The sequence below is a fragment of the Hippoglossus stenolepis genome, chromosome 14 (genome assembly GCF_022539355.2).
Source record: "Hippoglossus stenolepis isolate QCI-W04-F060 chromosome 14, HSTE1.2, whole genome shotgun sequence".
Classification (NCBI taxonomy): domain Eukaryota; kingdom Metazoa; phylum Chordata; class Actinopteri; order Pleuronectiformes; family Pleuronectidae; genus Hippoglossus; species Hippoglossus stenolepis.
Window position 1 is genome coordinate 15,697,538 of NC_061496.1, and position 13,723 is coordinate 15,711,260.

Here is a 13,723-nt window from a genome sequence, read left to right on the forward strand (position 1 = left end):
ACCATTGGGCCTTGGCGGAGTTATGTACTCTACTGGGTACCATCCTAGTTTGTGAGAGAGTCGTATTAGTGAATAGTTTTACATTGAGGTCTTATAGCTTTTATTTGATTAACTCATTCAAATTATTAGTAAAGCATACCCACCGGTTAATGGTCAGAATATATGATAAAACACAATGGACCTAACTACCCAACAGTATAATATTAAATGAAATTAAGTAGATGTATAGATCGATAGATAGATCGATAGATAGATAGATAGATAGATAGATAGATAGATAGATAGATAGATAGATAGATGTGGTTTATTGATCCCAAAATTCCTGTGTTATGTTACAACAGCAAGGTATCAGGCACATAACACACTAAACAAGTAAAAAAATAAGAACAGAACTCTGTAAACTATAAAGAATAAACATATGAAAAACATGTTAGTAATAACAACTTTTTAATGGGATCAATGAAAACACAATGATTATCATTAAATAATTATGGTTTTTGGGGTGGGGGTTTGCCAGCGAGCAGCTCCAGTGTGGATGATCGGGTCTTTGACAGGAGATGGGCGTTGCCCGTCCAGTCAAATGTCAGCCGCTGATCGCCGACACGCCTCCAGAAGGAAGACTTCCTCTCAAGCAAACTTGGGAGGTTAACCATGCTGGGGGGAAAGTCCCGCCCCCCACGCCCACAAGCGCCACTCTCATTGGCTCCGCCCGCGTCAATCAATCATATCCCGAGCGACGTCAGCAGCAGCGCCACACCGGGGCTGAAGAAGGAGTGGGTGACGAGGAGCGATCGCCACCACCAGGAAAAAACACCAGGAGCCGTAAAATGCACGGACTACATGGCTCCATTTGACCGCCAGTAAGACGCCCTTTCCGCGTTTTACAGGGTCTGGTCCTGGAGGCCTGTTCGGGAGACGTCTAGATAAATGCGCCGGAGCTGCTCCGTCAGGCCGAGCCCTGTGCTTTTCTGCTTCAGCCAGAGTGCTGCAAATCCAAGGATGGCTAGCTGAGCTAACCTAGCCCGCTAACAATTAGCCTGTCCATTTAGCTACCCTGGCCACCGGAGCCTGAGTCTGCGGGAGGATACCTGCCCCTGAGCGCGGTGCTTTTCACTCGGCGGGTCGTGGGGGTTGACTGTCAGTAGTCTTTCCGTGGGCTCGGTGGATGGACAGTTTGACGGGCGCTCATTGTCACTGCGCGGGCGTACGGCGTTGGTTTCGGGGCGGCTAGGCTTGTGCTCGGCCGGGCGACCAGCGGAGGAGGGATTGCACAAATGTGGCAGTGGCAGCCAGTTGTGTCCCACTGTGTCTGGGACCGAAGTCGGTAGTTGATTGAAATTAAAAACCCGTAATTTTTCTTACGCAGGAAAGATATATATATATATATATATATATATATATATTTTTTTTTTTTCAAAAGTGTTGTTACGCTAAAAACCCATCAACTTGACACGCTAGCCTTGTGGTAACATTAGCAGCGTTTAGCCTACTGACTAATATCAGCTTTTGTGGAAAGTGCGTGGAATAATGTGGGTCTTTGCACTGGTTTTCTGAGACGTTTGCGGACATGCTGCATTGCACACTGTCTGTGGTCGGTTGTCAGTCCCCGTAGCCTGAGGATTTACACAGGACTTTGACTAAGCTGTCAAATATTTGACACTTGACAGCGGTTTTTACCTTCAACGAGGAAAGGCCAGATTCTGCAGCGAGTCTCCCAAGCATCGGTCTTCAGTATCTTAATAGAATTTGAAAACGGACTGTTGCTCAGAGTGGGGTTTTCTTTTCCTTAATTTCGCCGGTACTTTGTGTGAGGTGTAGCCTCGCGCCCCCCTGTCAGACGGGCTTTTTCAGCTCATGTGGTGATGACTTTAGACTCCATGATGGCTTGTTGCCTGAGTGAAGAGGCGAAGGAGTCCAAGCGAATCAACGCCGAGATCGAGAAGCAACTCCGGCGAGACAAGAGAGACGCGAGACGGGAGCTGAAGCTGCTGCTGCTGGGTAAGGGAAGCCTGCATGGTGCCTACGTGTTTGTAATAGTTTCACACACTGACTCACACTGGCATGGCTGCACTGTGACACTTCACCTCTACCTCTGACACACACACACACACACACACACACACACACACACACACACACACGTCATATATACATACATGTGCATACAATGGGAAACACAAAGTCCTATGCAGAAAGCCTATATGTCTGTTGATGCTTCTTTAACTTGTACTGTTCTTAAACTAAATGCCAAACGCATACATGTGCATAAAATGGGAAAACACAAAGTTCTTTGCAGAAAGCCAAGGTGATATTTCTATCAAACACACCAAGCCATATTGCTTTTGATTTGTATTGTACAGGCTCCTCATGCAAAACACTGCACCCACAATCGTACAACATCTATTTCCCTGGTCACCGCATGATTTGGCTGGGATGTGATACGCAAATACAAGATGTGGTTCAGATGGTGTTTCCAGTCCAACGCGAGCGAATAGTGGCAGAACGGTTACATCGAGCCAGGAATTCAAGCAAACTTCTTAGTGAGACTGACTTCATTACCCAATGACTCATTTACAAGCGGGGTTTCTTTTAATGGTTGGGGATTTGACTTCACAACAGCCTCTCTGACTAGTTTACTGATAGTTATCTAGACTTCATTTTGATAATGTTGTGCCTTTGCCAAAACTCTTAATACACAAATAGAATGTGCTTTTGTATAGAGACAAATGGGTATTCTCCTCCTGTACATGAAGACTTATTTTTAAGATCCTAGAAGTTGATGAATTGAATAAAAAAAAAAAATCCCAAAGAGTGACTTCGGTTAAGAAAAGCTGTAACAACCAGCTGTCAGCAGTTGCTTTTTTTTTTTTTTAACACCTTCCTTTAGTCCTCTTCCACACAACCATAGTTTTATCTGCCTTTAAAACATGTCTTAAATGATGAACAGGAGTTGGTTTTAATTAAGTCTGGTACATGGGAGACAGTGCTGTCTTGGTGTCTGGCCTCTACTGAGGTGGCCTGCTCTGGGAAATGACTGTTCTCCAGAGAATAGGCCGTGCCATCCGCAGACTAATTTTCATGTTTAAAGAAGACTAGCAGGGCCATTGAGCATTTAAAATGTAAAATTATAATTACTTTCACCATACTTTGGTTTCACTCTAGTGCACCATAAACAATAGTTGACACTTGGGCAGCTCAGTCGATTGTTGTCAAAGCTGACTGAGGCTACATTCATCCGAATACGTTTTTATTTTAAAATACTGTTTTAAAAACAATTTCCATCCCGATGTTGGCTCCATATTGAAGTAATCTCCATCCACACAAACATAGCTGAATACGTAAGTCACATGACCTCTTGTACACTGGGCATCTGCGTGTCAGTGTAAATAGGAAGCAGATAGTCTACTCTGCATTTGGTTGCGTAGTACTATACTATAAGTGAGAAAAGGTAATGGTGAAAAGTAAGACAAGGGTTTTGTCTCTCAGAGTGACAACGAGGTGGAACTGTTAATGAAAGTACGTGTTGGCAATGCGTTGTCTTCACCACGGTCAGTGGGCTTGCTCCTGATGAGACCCAATCAGGAAGCGAATGTGGGCGACTACGTCATAGTTTCCAAAGTCTCCATTTCTGCCTGTCCAGAGCAAAACTCAGCCCTGGTGTTTTCAAATGGGTCCAGAGACGATTTCAACCTTCCTCACTTTAGGTGCTTGAAAACTCTGGAGTAGTTTGGACGACAGACGTAAACACCTCCCCTCACTTCATCTTTCCTGTTTGGTCTGTTATTGAGAGTGGTGATGCAGAATAAAGGCATAACTTTCGCACTTTGAACATGTTGTGTGAAACTGCTTCTCCACTTTTAGTATTAAAGGCTACACGTCTTTTGGCCTTGCTCCCGGGTTCATAGTTGGCTACACACAAAGAGCATCTGTTGGTTCAGTTCGCCAACACATTGCCAAACATTGATTAGAATAAAAAAATTTGTAGGTGGAAGGAAATATTTTTATTGTCCTGCTTTTCCTGTTCACAGATGAGATGCTGGTACTGTGACTCATTGAAAGAGACATTTGGTAGACGTCCGTTTTCCCTCCTCACAACCCAAGTTTTTTGGTGAAATGTTCAATAACTAATTGGCAGTTTTTTTTTATTTCAGTAAGTGGTAGGAGTCTGCTGTCACAAAAGCATCTTAACACTATCTAGTTTTATGGCACTCTGGTTGTCTCACTTCATTTGGAACCTATGACTGTTTAATGCTGTTACAGACCCTCACACATAGTGAGGCTCTTTATGATGCTTTTGGCTGCGCATGTATTCGTCTTTTATCTGCAGTGGCTTGTGACTTCTTATATTAACTTTTGGATTGTATATTTTCTTACCAATTTGGATAAAAACAATGTTTTGGTTGTTTTTTGTAGTTGCTGGTAGAGCTGAAACACTATCTGTAACCAAATATATCTGTTTTAAGATGGAAATCTTAAAGCTTGGTGTTGCTCTAACTTGAACTTGCAATTCCCAATTAAGTTCAAAACCTTTTATTTCAATATAGTGGTGTTACTGTAGTTTAATATGATGCACTGGTGAAATTCTTCTCTGCTAGCTCTGAGGACTGGTGGTTTTGTCAGATGTTTTAAGCCGAGGCAATTATTCCAGCTGTTTATCGGCAACAGGCTGGATTTCCTCAGTGGTGTGGTTAGCTAATGCAAGGTAGACATGCCGGCTGAGGAAGAGCCAGGGTCAGAGGAGTGCTCTGCCTCCTGCTCTGTAGCTAATTAAAGCCACAAGTAATTAAATGTGTACAGCCGGAGCCCAGGGAGCTGCAGTAACAGCACTAGTTTGTGAGCTTTCTTAAGTAAATAGAAGTGTTTGTTTAGAATGTGGGAATGGCTGTCTTTGTTGGAGCAACTTTGTTAATATTGCAGACGTTAGTTTTTTTTTTTTTCTCATTAACTGAAATGATCAGATGAACACTCATGTATGTAGGGGATTTTGACGAATTGAACTGGTATGTTGTTGTAATGACTTGTAAAGATATGCCATATTGTGAAAGTACCTTGTTATGTGCAAAAAGGATGGTGCTAGAGGAAAAATAAGTTTATGTTACGCATTGTGTGTGCAAACAGTGACTCGAGACAGTGAGACTTTTCTATGTGGATCCGCTGTTGACTGAAGGGTAAGTCAGTCATATGAATGGAAAAACCTGTAAAACCTGTACTAATGCAACACTGCACTAATGCTGCATATTTTCTCTTCCTCTGAAAGCATATTCACATTATAAAACTCTCATCAAAGAAGTCAGACATTTGACTCATCCCTTAAACACATTGCTCGAATCATTTGTGGTTCTTTATATAGAATAATAGAAAATCCAATTATGATTCTAAAATTATCTTGATTAATGCATTTTATAAAATTTTTAAGAAAAGGTGCTACCTCTTCCTGCCATAGTTCAAAACTGTCTGGTCAGCATTGTCAATTTTTGATGACCAGTCTGACAAATAAATCGATTGTCCGAGGCAAAACCCATGTATTTTTAGCGACATTTACTTACACCTCAGACAAAATGATTATATTTCTACTGGAGATTCTAAAAATGTATTATTGAACTCCTGCACACATCCTATGACATATGATGAACCTTCAAGAGTGGATAAGAGGAATATCTGGGCAAACAGTTGCTTATTTAAAGGACTAGCAACAACAGAGTATCACTCATTTGAAGTTAGCTTGGTGAATGAAACTCCTAAAACTGTTTTGGGTCTTCTAAAACCAGAGAGGAAAATTTGGGCTCAGGCTAAATGCTTCACTACATTGTTCAATAACTTTGCCAGCCTGCTCTTTACTTTTCAGCTGGCAGTGTAGAATGGGGTTTGACACTATGAGTGCAGTGAAAGTGCACCAAAACATCGAACTATCGGGTCAGGCAGCTGAACAGTAAGCAGAAAGATGCCACAAAGCTCTGTAGGGAAGTGGGAAACGAAAGCTATGTAGATCTGGGGACCTGAGAACTGCAAAGTCGAGCGATGAACTGTAGGTTTAACTGTGGGTGTAAGTACTAAAAGTCCTTTTTAAATACAAGTAAGTCATGTGGTCCATTTTTATGTAAAAAATATTCAGTACAGCTATGATGCACAACTCGGCAGCAACACCGTGCCTTGTACAGAGGACCACCCCAGAAAGTTTTTAAGCTACGATTAAGTTTTGTCATTCACCTTTTCACACCCAACTTGACCTGCTTTCAGTTCTCCTCATGTGTTCTTGCTGCCTTTCTGAGCATTGCACTGTTTGTCATGTGAAAGCCCACTGTGAGGAACAGCAGAGAAAGAGAGCACCTAGCAGCCAGATTCAAATCCACGACATCAGGAGCACATTCTGTTCACCTGACTGAGCTAGCACACTAGGCACAGGATATTTACCTAAACTTACAATTGAAATGGGAGTTAGGATACAGTATTCTCTCACACACACACACACTGAGCACACACTTCATCTGTCAATGTGCACAGCGCTCAAACAGGTCGGTAGTATGTGGGTTAATGAGTGTTTGCTTTTTGGCAACACCCAAGGATGTCTCATGTATGGAGCCCTACCTACGCCTATTGTGGTTTTCTCTTAGTAAGTCTTACAGTAAGCCAAGCAGATAAGCCCTGTGTTCGCCATATTTATTCGGATCCCTGTTAGCTGCTGCCAAGGTAACGGCAGGCATGTCTGGAAATAACAAATATTTCAGACAATACAGATGAACAACCCACACACAGATTTAACATGGCCCATAAGAGCTTTGTGAGAGTGTTTGTACGTACTGTAGCATCACAGGCCAGGATTGCCCGGTTGTATCCCAGTTATTCTCACAAGCACAATAGCAACACTGAAGGCAGAGTTGCCTTCCTGTATCCTCACTACCACAGCTGTATGTCTATCAGCACTTCCTGCCTCAGCTAAGGTTGATAATGCTAATCATCACCCATGTGAGCTTATTTCCCAGAAATCTCAAATTGCTAGACTCGTACAGTCTAACTGGCTCTCTGGTGTGACTGTGCTGACTGAAATTGATATGGTTTATATCGAAATAATTTCTGTTCTGTTCCACTTTGCGGCAAAATTTATCTTATCAGATCAAACCTTTTCAACTCGTTATCCTAGCTGTACGTCACAGCTATTAGTGGTTTACTGAATACATTTTCATAACACTGCTTAGTAGCAGCTAGAACATCTATTTATTTCTTGTGTGGTACTTTGTTCCTGTCAACAGGAAGCATTGACAGCCACTGGTGGTCTAACATTTATTGTGTTGGGCATCAATTGATTGTTGTTTTGATCCAGTGTATTGCTGAAATTGTTTGTTGGTTAATAGATAAGTTAATAAAATAAAATCTTTGATAATTAATAAGTAATGTATTACGTAAAATTCCAAACATTTGTTGCTTTCAGCAGCTCACCGATTCTGAGGTTGTGTTGTTCTTTTATCAGTGCGTGACTACTAGAGGTGTGCATCTTCACTAGACTCATGATTTGTGCTTTAAAAAAGTATTTAGACTGTTTCTGTTATTTCAAGTAGGCTATGCTGTAAATTTCAAAATAAGGTTTTCATTTGAAAAATCAGACTACAACAGTCGGTTTTTAACAGAGGTCAGTGCTCTCCACATTGTTTTGACATTCATTCAGACTTGTGTGCTGCATCTAAGAAACCATAAACTCTGATTAAAGCCTTTGGCAGCATTGAGGCGCATCAGCTGGTCAACAAGAGATTCTGCTCCTCTGATCTTTTCTAATCACTCACACTTAGAGCTGATCTTTATAAATACCTGCTGAATTCATATTTATGTTCTTGTATAAGCGGGACATCGCTTCTTCTGCAACAATGAATTAAAAAAACCTCAGTGTTGTGTGATAATATGCGGGAATAACTTCTCTCCTGTCTTATTGAGAGTTTTATAAACAAATCACAATTTTTCTTTACCATATCCATATGAATCCTCCCATCCTAATAATTTACTGTCTCACTGTATGTGAAAGACATTTTGACTTCTTACAATAAAATAAGTAAAGAAGCAAGATCAAATTATTTTTAAAAACTAATCTCCATAACCCCAGATTCCTTTTCAAAGCCATTAATAGACTCATAAACCCTGCTCCTTCTGCCATAGTATCCCTTTCAAATACTTACTGAAAAGTCTTTCTATTTTTAAGCAAAAAATCATTGACATCAGAACTAATATTGTGCAAACTACCACTGTTATTCCAAATATTGCTGATGGTCCTGCCTGTCCTATTCTCCTTACTAATTTTCAGCAAATATTTCTTTCTGAGCTTATCGATACTGTGGTTTTTCTTCCAGCCCTCTTGGTATTCTACTCCCCTCACTGCTAAAAGAAGTGATCGGTGCTATTGGCCCTATCCTTCTCAAAAATATGAATTGCTCTTTCTTCTGGCTGTGTCCCTGATTATGTTAAGAAGCCAGCATTCAGCATTTACTGGAAAAGCTAAATCATGATCAATCACACAGAATTAAAGGCCTATTTCAAAACTTATCATTGCTATGCCAATGACACCTAAATCTACCTGTCTTTTAAGCCAGACAATGTCTGCCGCTTGAGCGTATTAACAGAGTGCCTAGCTGCCATTAAGGAATGAATTCCTTCAGATTCGGTCCCAATCAGCGAGCAGGCAAGTTACTACCATTTCTCGGTCCTCTGGCAAGCAACAGTAAATAGTTAAAAATCGAGGTGTCACATTTGATTCCCAACTAAATTTTGAAACGCATATCAATGATGTCATTAAATTAACGTTATTGCGATTAAAAGGCTGAAACACCCAATGACGCCAAACTGACGATTCTTATTTTCATTATAACAACCAGTCTGACAGAGCTTAAATATGATGGTTACACAACTGTTCCTGGTCTCTCTCTTTCCTCTCTCTCTCTCCTCTCCCCTCTTTGCCACCCTCCTCTCCTCTCTTCCCCATTTTTCTTCGCTCACCCCAATCGGTCAAAGCAGATGTCCGCCCACAATGAGTCTGGTTCTGCTAGAGCAGTGGTCACCTACCGATTCAAGCCCAAGATTGCTTTTTAATTTGAAACGTAAGCCAAGATCTTCCACCCTGATATCTTCCAAAAAACTCACTTAGGAGGGGCATTAGGAGGCAGTAATGCAACTTTATCTATTCAATGCACAATATTCACATTAATATCAATTCATATTTAAAAAAAGAAAAAAAATGTATTTGGTCAACAGAAACGCTGGATTGCTTTTATTTTGAAATGCATACAGGAAGTTTTGCAACCATTTGTTTGTGACATAAATTCAACAAATAAACATTAAAACTCAGGTGAAAGATCATTTTCTCTGTTTATTCTGCTGTGAACCAATGTTTACCCGTCCTTGTCACAAAGGTATTTCCAACACTCAAACACATCGAACCCGTTTCATAGTAAAAGTAATCCAGTGTTTCACTTTCTGAATCCATTCATTTGTTCTAACAGGGCTTTGATTGTTATCGCAAGACCAGAAGATGCAGTTCTTCATACCTTTTTTATTGTTCTGGTGTTAAGTACATAATCCGACAGTAGCAGACACACTGCTCATGTGAACAACAGACAACCACCACGCAGCTGGTCCAGAGCCAGTGAGTCCAGAGCAGGGATCGACAGTGAAGACTGACCAGTCGTTGGTGATCGACGGATTGGCGACTACTGTGCTAGAGGTTTCTTCCAATTAATGAAGGAGTTTTTTTTCTCTCCAAAGGCTCGTTTCTCATTGTGGGAATGGTTGGGTTTCTCTTGACCCTAATATTTTACGATTTGGAGCTTAAAATAGAATTCAATACCTTTTTTATTTTATTTTTTTGCCATGTATTTTGTAAAGCATTTTGTAACCTCCGTTTATACAAATGCTATACAAATAAAGTTATTTAAATTTGTACTATTATGTCATAAAAGACAAATTACACAGTATGATTCATCCTTGCTCTGACATAAGAAATACTTGTTAGTCCACTTTTCATAGGTGGCGTAAGTATACCTATGCTCTCAGCCAACCCAAACATTTCTTTTTTAGAGGTATACATATGAAATCCTCATCTCCTGTACCTGTTAGATGAAAAATTGAGTTTCACAGTGTGGTACAAGAGCAGGGCATGTAGGTGTTTGTAGTTCTCCACTGTTTGTCTGGCGGCTCTGTTGGTTGAGCAAACTGATGTTGACACACCCAGTTTCGGCAGTTATGTGGCAGTCATCCCTGTGAAAGACTGCCCAGTCATTCTCATGTCACTGCCTGTCTAGCTCGCTATTACAGACATGTATGTCCCACTAAAACCTTTAATATTGTCTCAATTTATGTCCGATCTTTGGCAAGTAAGGGTAGTTTCAGTTTGTTAAGTGACTGAAAAAGTTTGGCACCTACAAGACCAGCCATGCTTCTGAATGGGTAAACTGGCTACTAACATGCAAAGAATCAATATGGATTTAAAAAGTATTTCTTCATCAACCCAAATGCATGGACATTTGTAGTAAACTATTATGGTATTACTTACAGGACAATTTGTTTTCCTTCATTTGGAAACATTGATTTAGTCTTTGTACAGTTAAGGACCAGTTGGAAGTTATGACTTTTCTTTTTTTTTTTTTCAATGATGGCTGTGGATTTTGAATGGCAGCATGGATATAATCTACCCAGCACTAAAGGCCCATGTGATCTGCATAAAGGTGAAGGTACAATGTACAGCTGCACAAAGAGGTGATATTGTTAATAAGACTGGTCCATTACTTATCTTGACACATTGGAACTTCAAAAAATGAAAAGATCATTCTGAAACCATATGCAGCTGGCATCGTCAAAAGAAGACGATCAGAGAGTGGCCAACTGTGTCAGAAGCTTTTGACAAGTGAGTAAAAGGAGTGCCACAGGGTTTGGCATTTTGTAGGACTGTGCTGGATGTGGAATGAAGGCTGAGCTCTGAGCAGAGTTGGATGACTGTCCAGCAGCCAGGAGAATGAGCTTGGGAGCAGACTGATGGGGCATGAGGCTGAGTGAGAGGCGCATTGTCTGGAGTGTAGCAGGCTTGGTCAAACAGGAAGTAATGTGTGATCCTGAAGCACAATGAAATAAAGGTTACACAGAAAAAAAGGCATTAGGAACATTAGAACAACACAATTTTTAAGTGGCAGAGCATTTGGTACCACACTGACTGCAGCACACAGTGGGTAAAGAGCAAGTATATAAACTGCAGGTCTGATGAGTTGATAAATGGCAAGTCTTTGGACAGATAGGCAGCTGGAACAGAACAAGTAGTGCCGCGCCCACTCCACAGACACACAGAGAGACCTACATGGGAAGACAGAACAAAGTGAAAAAGCAAGGACTAAACAAGTTATGGTTAAGATATGACAATCTCAATTTTTAACGTAAACATCAGCCTTTTGAAGAGAGATTCACATGAATTGGACCGATTCAGAAGAAAGCTAAAGCTTTCACTGCATTTAAATCAGTATGTTGTGTCCTGCTGTAACCAGGAACCCATTTGAAATGTTCATCAATGTAACAAGCATCCTGGCATGTATTAAATTGCATTTTCAAAATCTCATAAATCTGTGACTTAGGTTTTAGAGTTTTTTCCCCCTGCAAATCTTTATTTTAGTAGTCATCTCTGAGAGTATTTAAGCCTTTCTACCAAATGTTTTTTCCTCAAATGTACCACTTTAATCACAGAGAACAAGCAGGAGTTTTGTTACATATATTTACAACTTCAATCTTAGAGTTTTATTTTTCTCTGAATATTACTCCCCTCCCCTGACTCTGTAATTTTATTTACTTATTTCTACCTCCAGTGGCTCTAATGTTCTATTGTAGAAGCCGGACGAAAATGAAGTTAGAATGGAATGCTTTGATAAAAGTGTTTTCAACTATTCATTAATTGCCTCAAGTATTTTTTACAACAGATGAAATCTTAGAAGTAGATTTGAATATTTTCCAGAACTTACTGGGGTTATAAGAGGAATTTGTGAAAGAGTGCGGATAATAGACAGCTTTGGCTTTTCAGGCAAGAGCAGTGCAACTGTCCTCCACTGTTTGAAGACAAGCCAATAACAAGGGTCTTTGGTGTGCCTTGCCAGAGCCCATGTTTATGTCTCCGCTACTGCGACAGCCAGTGGCCAGAGGTGCTACGTTTTCAGGTTGGTGGTCCGTACGTGCGAATGTCTGTCCATCCCATTCTCATGAACACCATATCTCAAGAATGCCTCCGTGGAATTTCTTCAAATGTGGTACAAACATTCACGTGGACTCAAGGATGTACTGATTAGATTTTGATGTTCAAATATAAAAGGGCGTGGTCATGTGGCCTCACAAAGCCTATTTTTTACCTTGTCAATGCGATTTCTCTGGAACACTGAAGGAATCCTTTCACATCAAGCACAAATACCGACTAGGCCTCAAGGATTTATGATTTGATTTTGGTAACCAAAGGTCACGGTGGCCTCACAAAGTATGTTTGTTTTTCTTGAACGTGATATCATAAGAACACCCTGTCGGTATTTCTTCATATTTGGTACAAACATTGACTTGGATTCAAAGATGAACTGATTAGATATTGGTGCCTGGAGGTCAAAGGTCAGGGTTACGGTGACCTCACATTGTTGTGAATGTGATATATCAGGAATGTCCAAAGGGAATTTCATTACATCTGATAAAAACATTCACTTGTTTGTTTCTATAGTTTGTTTCTGGAATAACATAAGTTAGAAAGCTCAGCAGTGAGCCAGGGAGTGGAGCTCGCTTTGTTATTGTCTTTTCAAAAATGTGCATTATCTAAAAATATTGGTAAAATAGTTTTACTCTAATTCAGAGTAAGGAATAGGGATGTTTATTTTGAATATGTTTTTATCCTGCTGATAGTGAACCCTTGTTAATTGACCACTCATTTTAACCAGATCTGACTGAATGTCGAATGTTATAGACTGACTGTTGTACTCAGATTTTTGAATTGAAAAGCTTATTTTGTAAATTACAGCACACTTGTAATAACAGTAACAGTCTAAAATACTTTTTAAAGCACAAATCATGAGGCTAGTAAAGATGCACACCTCTAGTATTCACACAGTGATAAAAACAATAAATTATATATGGAAATAAAATTCTTTGATCCTTCGATAATTGTTTTATAATCGAATCGTAGCCCTCTAAATCGGAATGAAATCGTGAGGTGCCTAGAGATTCCCACCCCTACTCCATATGTTGAATTAGTGGATAGCGTCCAAGCTCAAGTTTTTTTGGGTGGAGACCATCTGGACCAAAAAGTCCCCCATTCCCAGAAGACATTCAAACCGTCAATAAAAAACATGAGCTACCAAAAGCATCACAAGGACAGCAATGTGTTCAGGCTCATCAGCCTACTGAGATGCCCCACTCCACAGACACAGTCATCCCCGCATATGTCATATGAATGATTATTTCTGGAAGTTTTAGCACTTTTTTTATCAGTTGTGTATTTTTGCATATGTGTGCATATAATAATCAAGCCATTCTGGACACCTAAAAGACAAAGAGCTTAAATTGTCTTTTTATGTTTATACAGTCAAATGTCAATTTGGCAACTTCCCAACTAGATCTTGGACGAGGAAGAAGGAAGTGAGGCTGAAGATGGATTGCAATTAGATGAGGGATTGTGAACTGCAAAACCTCTGTCATGTGGGAAACACTGCTGTTCCAGTAGAACAAGCATTTTGATTTA

General features: G+C 40.3%; 1 protein-coding gene across 2 annotated transcripts in view; it reads left to right on the forward strand.

The window, feature by feature from the left end:
* Nucleotides 1-733: 733 nt before the first annotated feature.
* Nucleotides 734-13,723, forward strand: part of LOC118120798 (guanine nucleotide-binding protein subunit alpha-11) — a 36,582-nt gene continuing 23,592 nt past the window's right edge. The window contains exon 1 of one of the 2 annotated variants that reach the window (XM_035176103.2): nt 734-1,998. In XM_035176103.2, coding sequence (XP_035031994.1) covers nt 1,863-1,998 — 136 coding nt within the window. In that variant the 5' untranslated portion in view covers nt 734-1,862. The remainder of the gene's footprint in view (nt 1,999-13,723) is intronic. The other variant, XM_035176102.2, reaches the window with a different exon arrangement.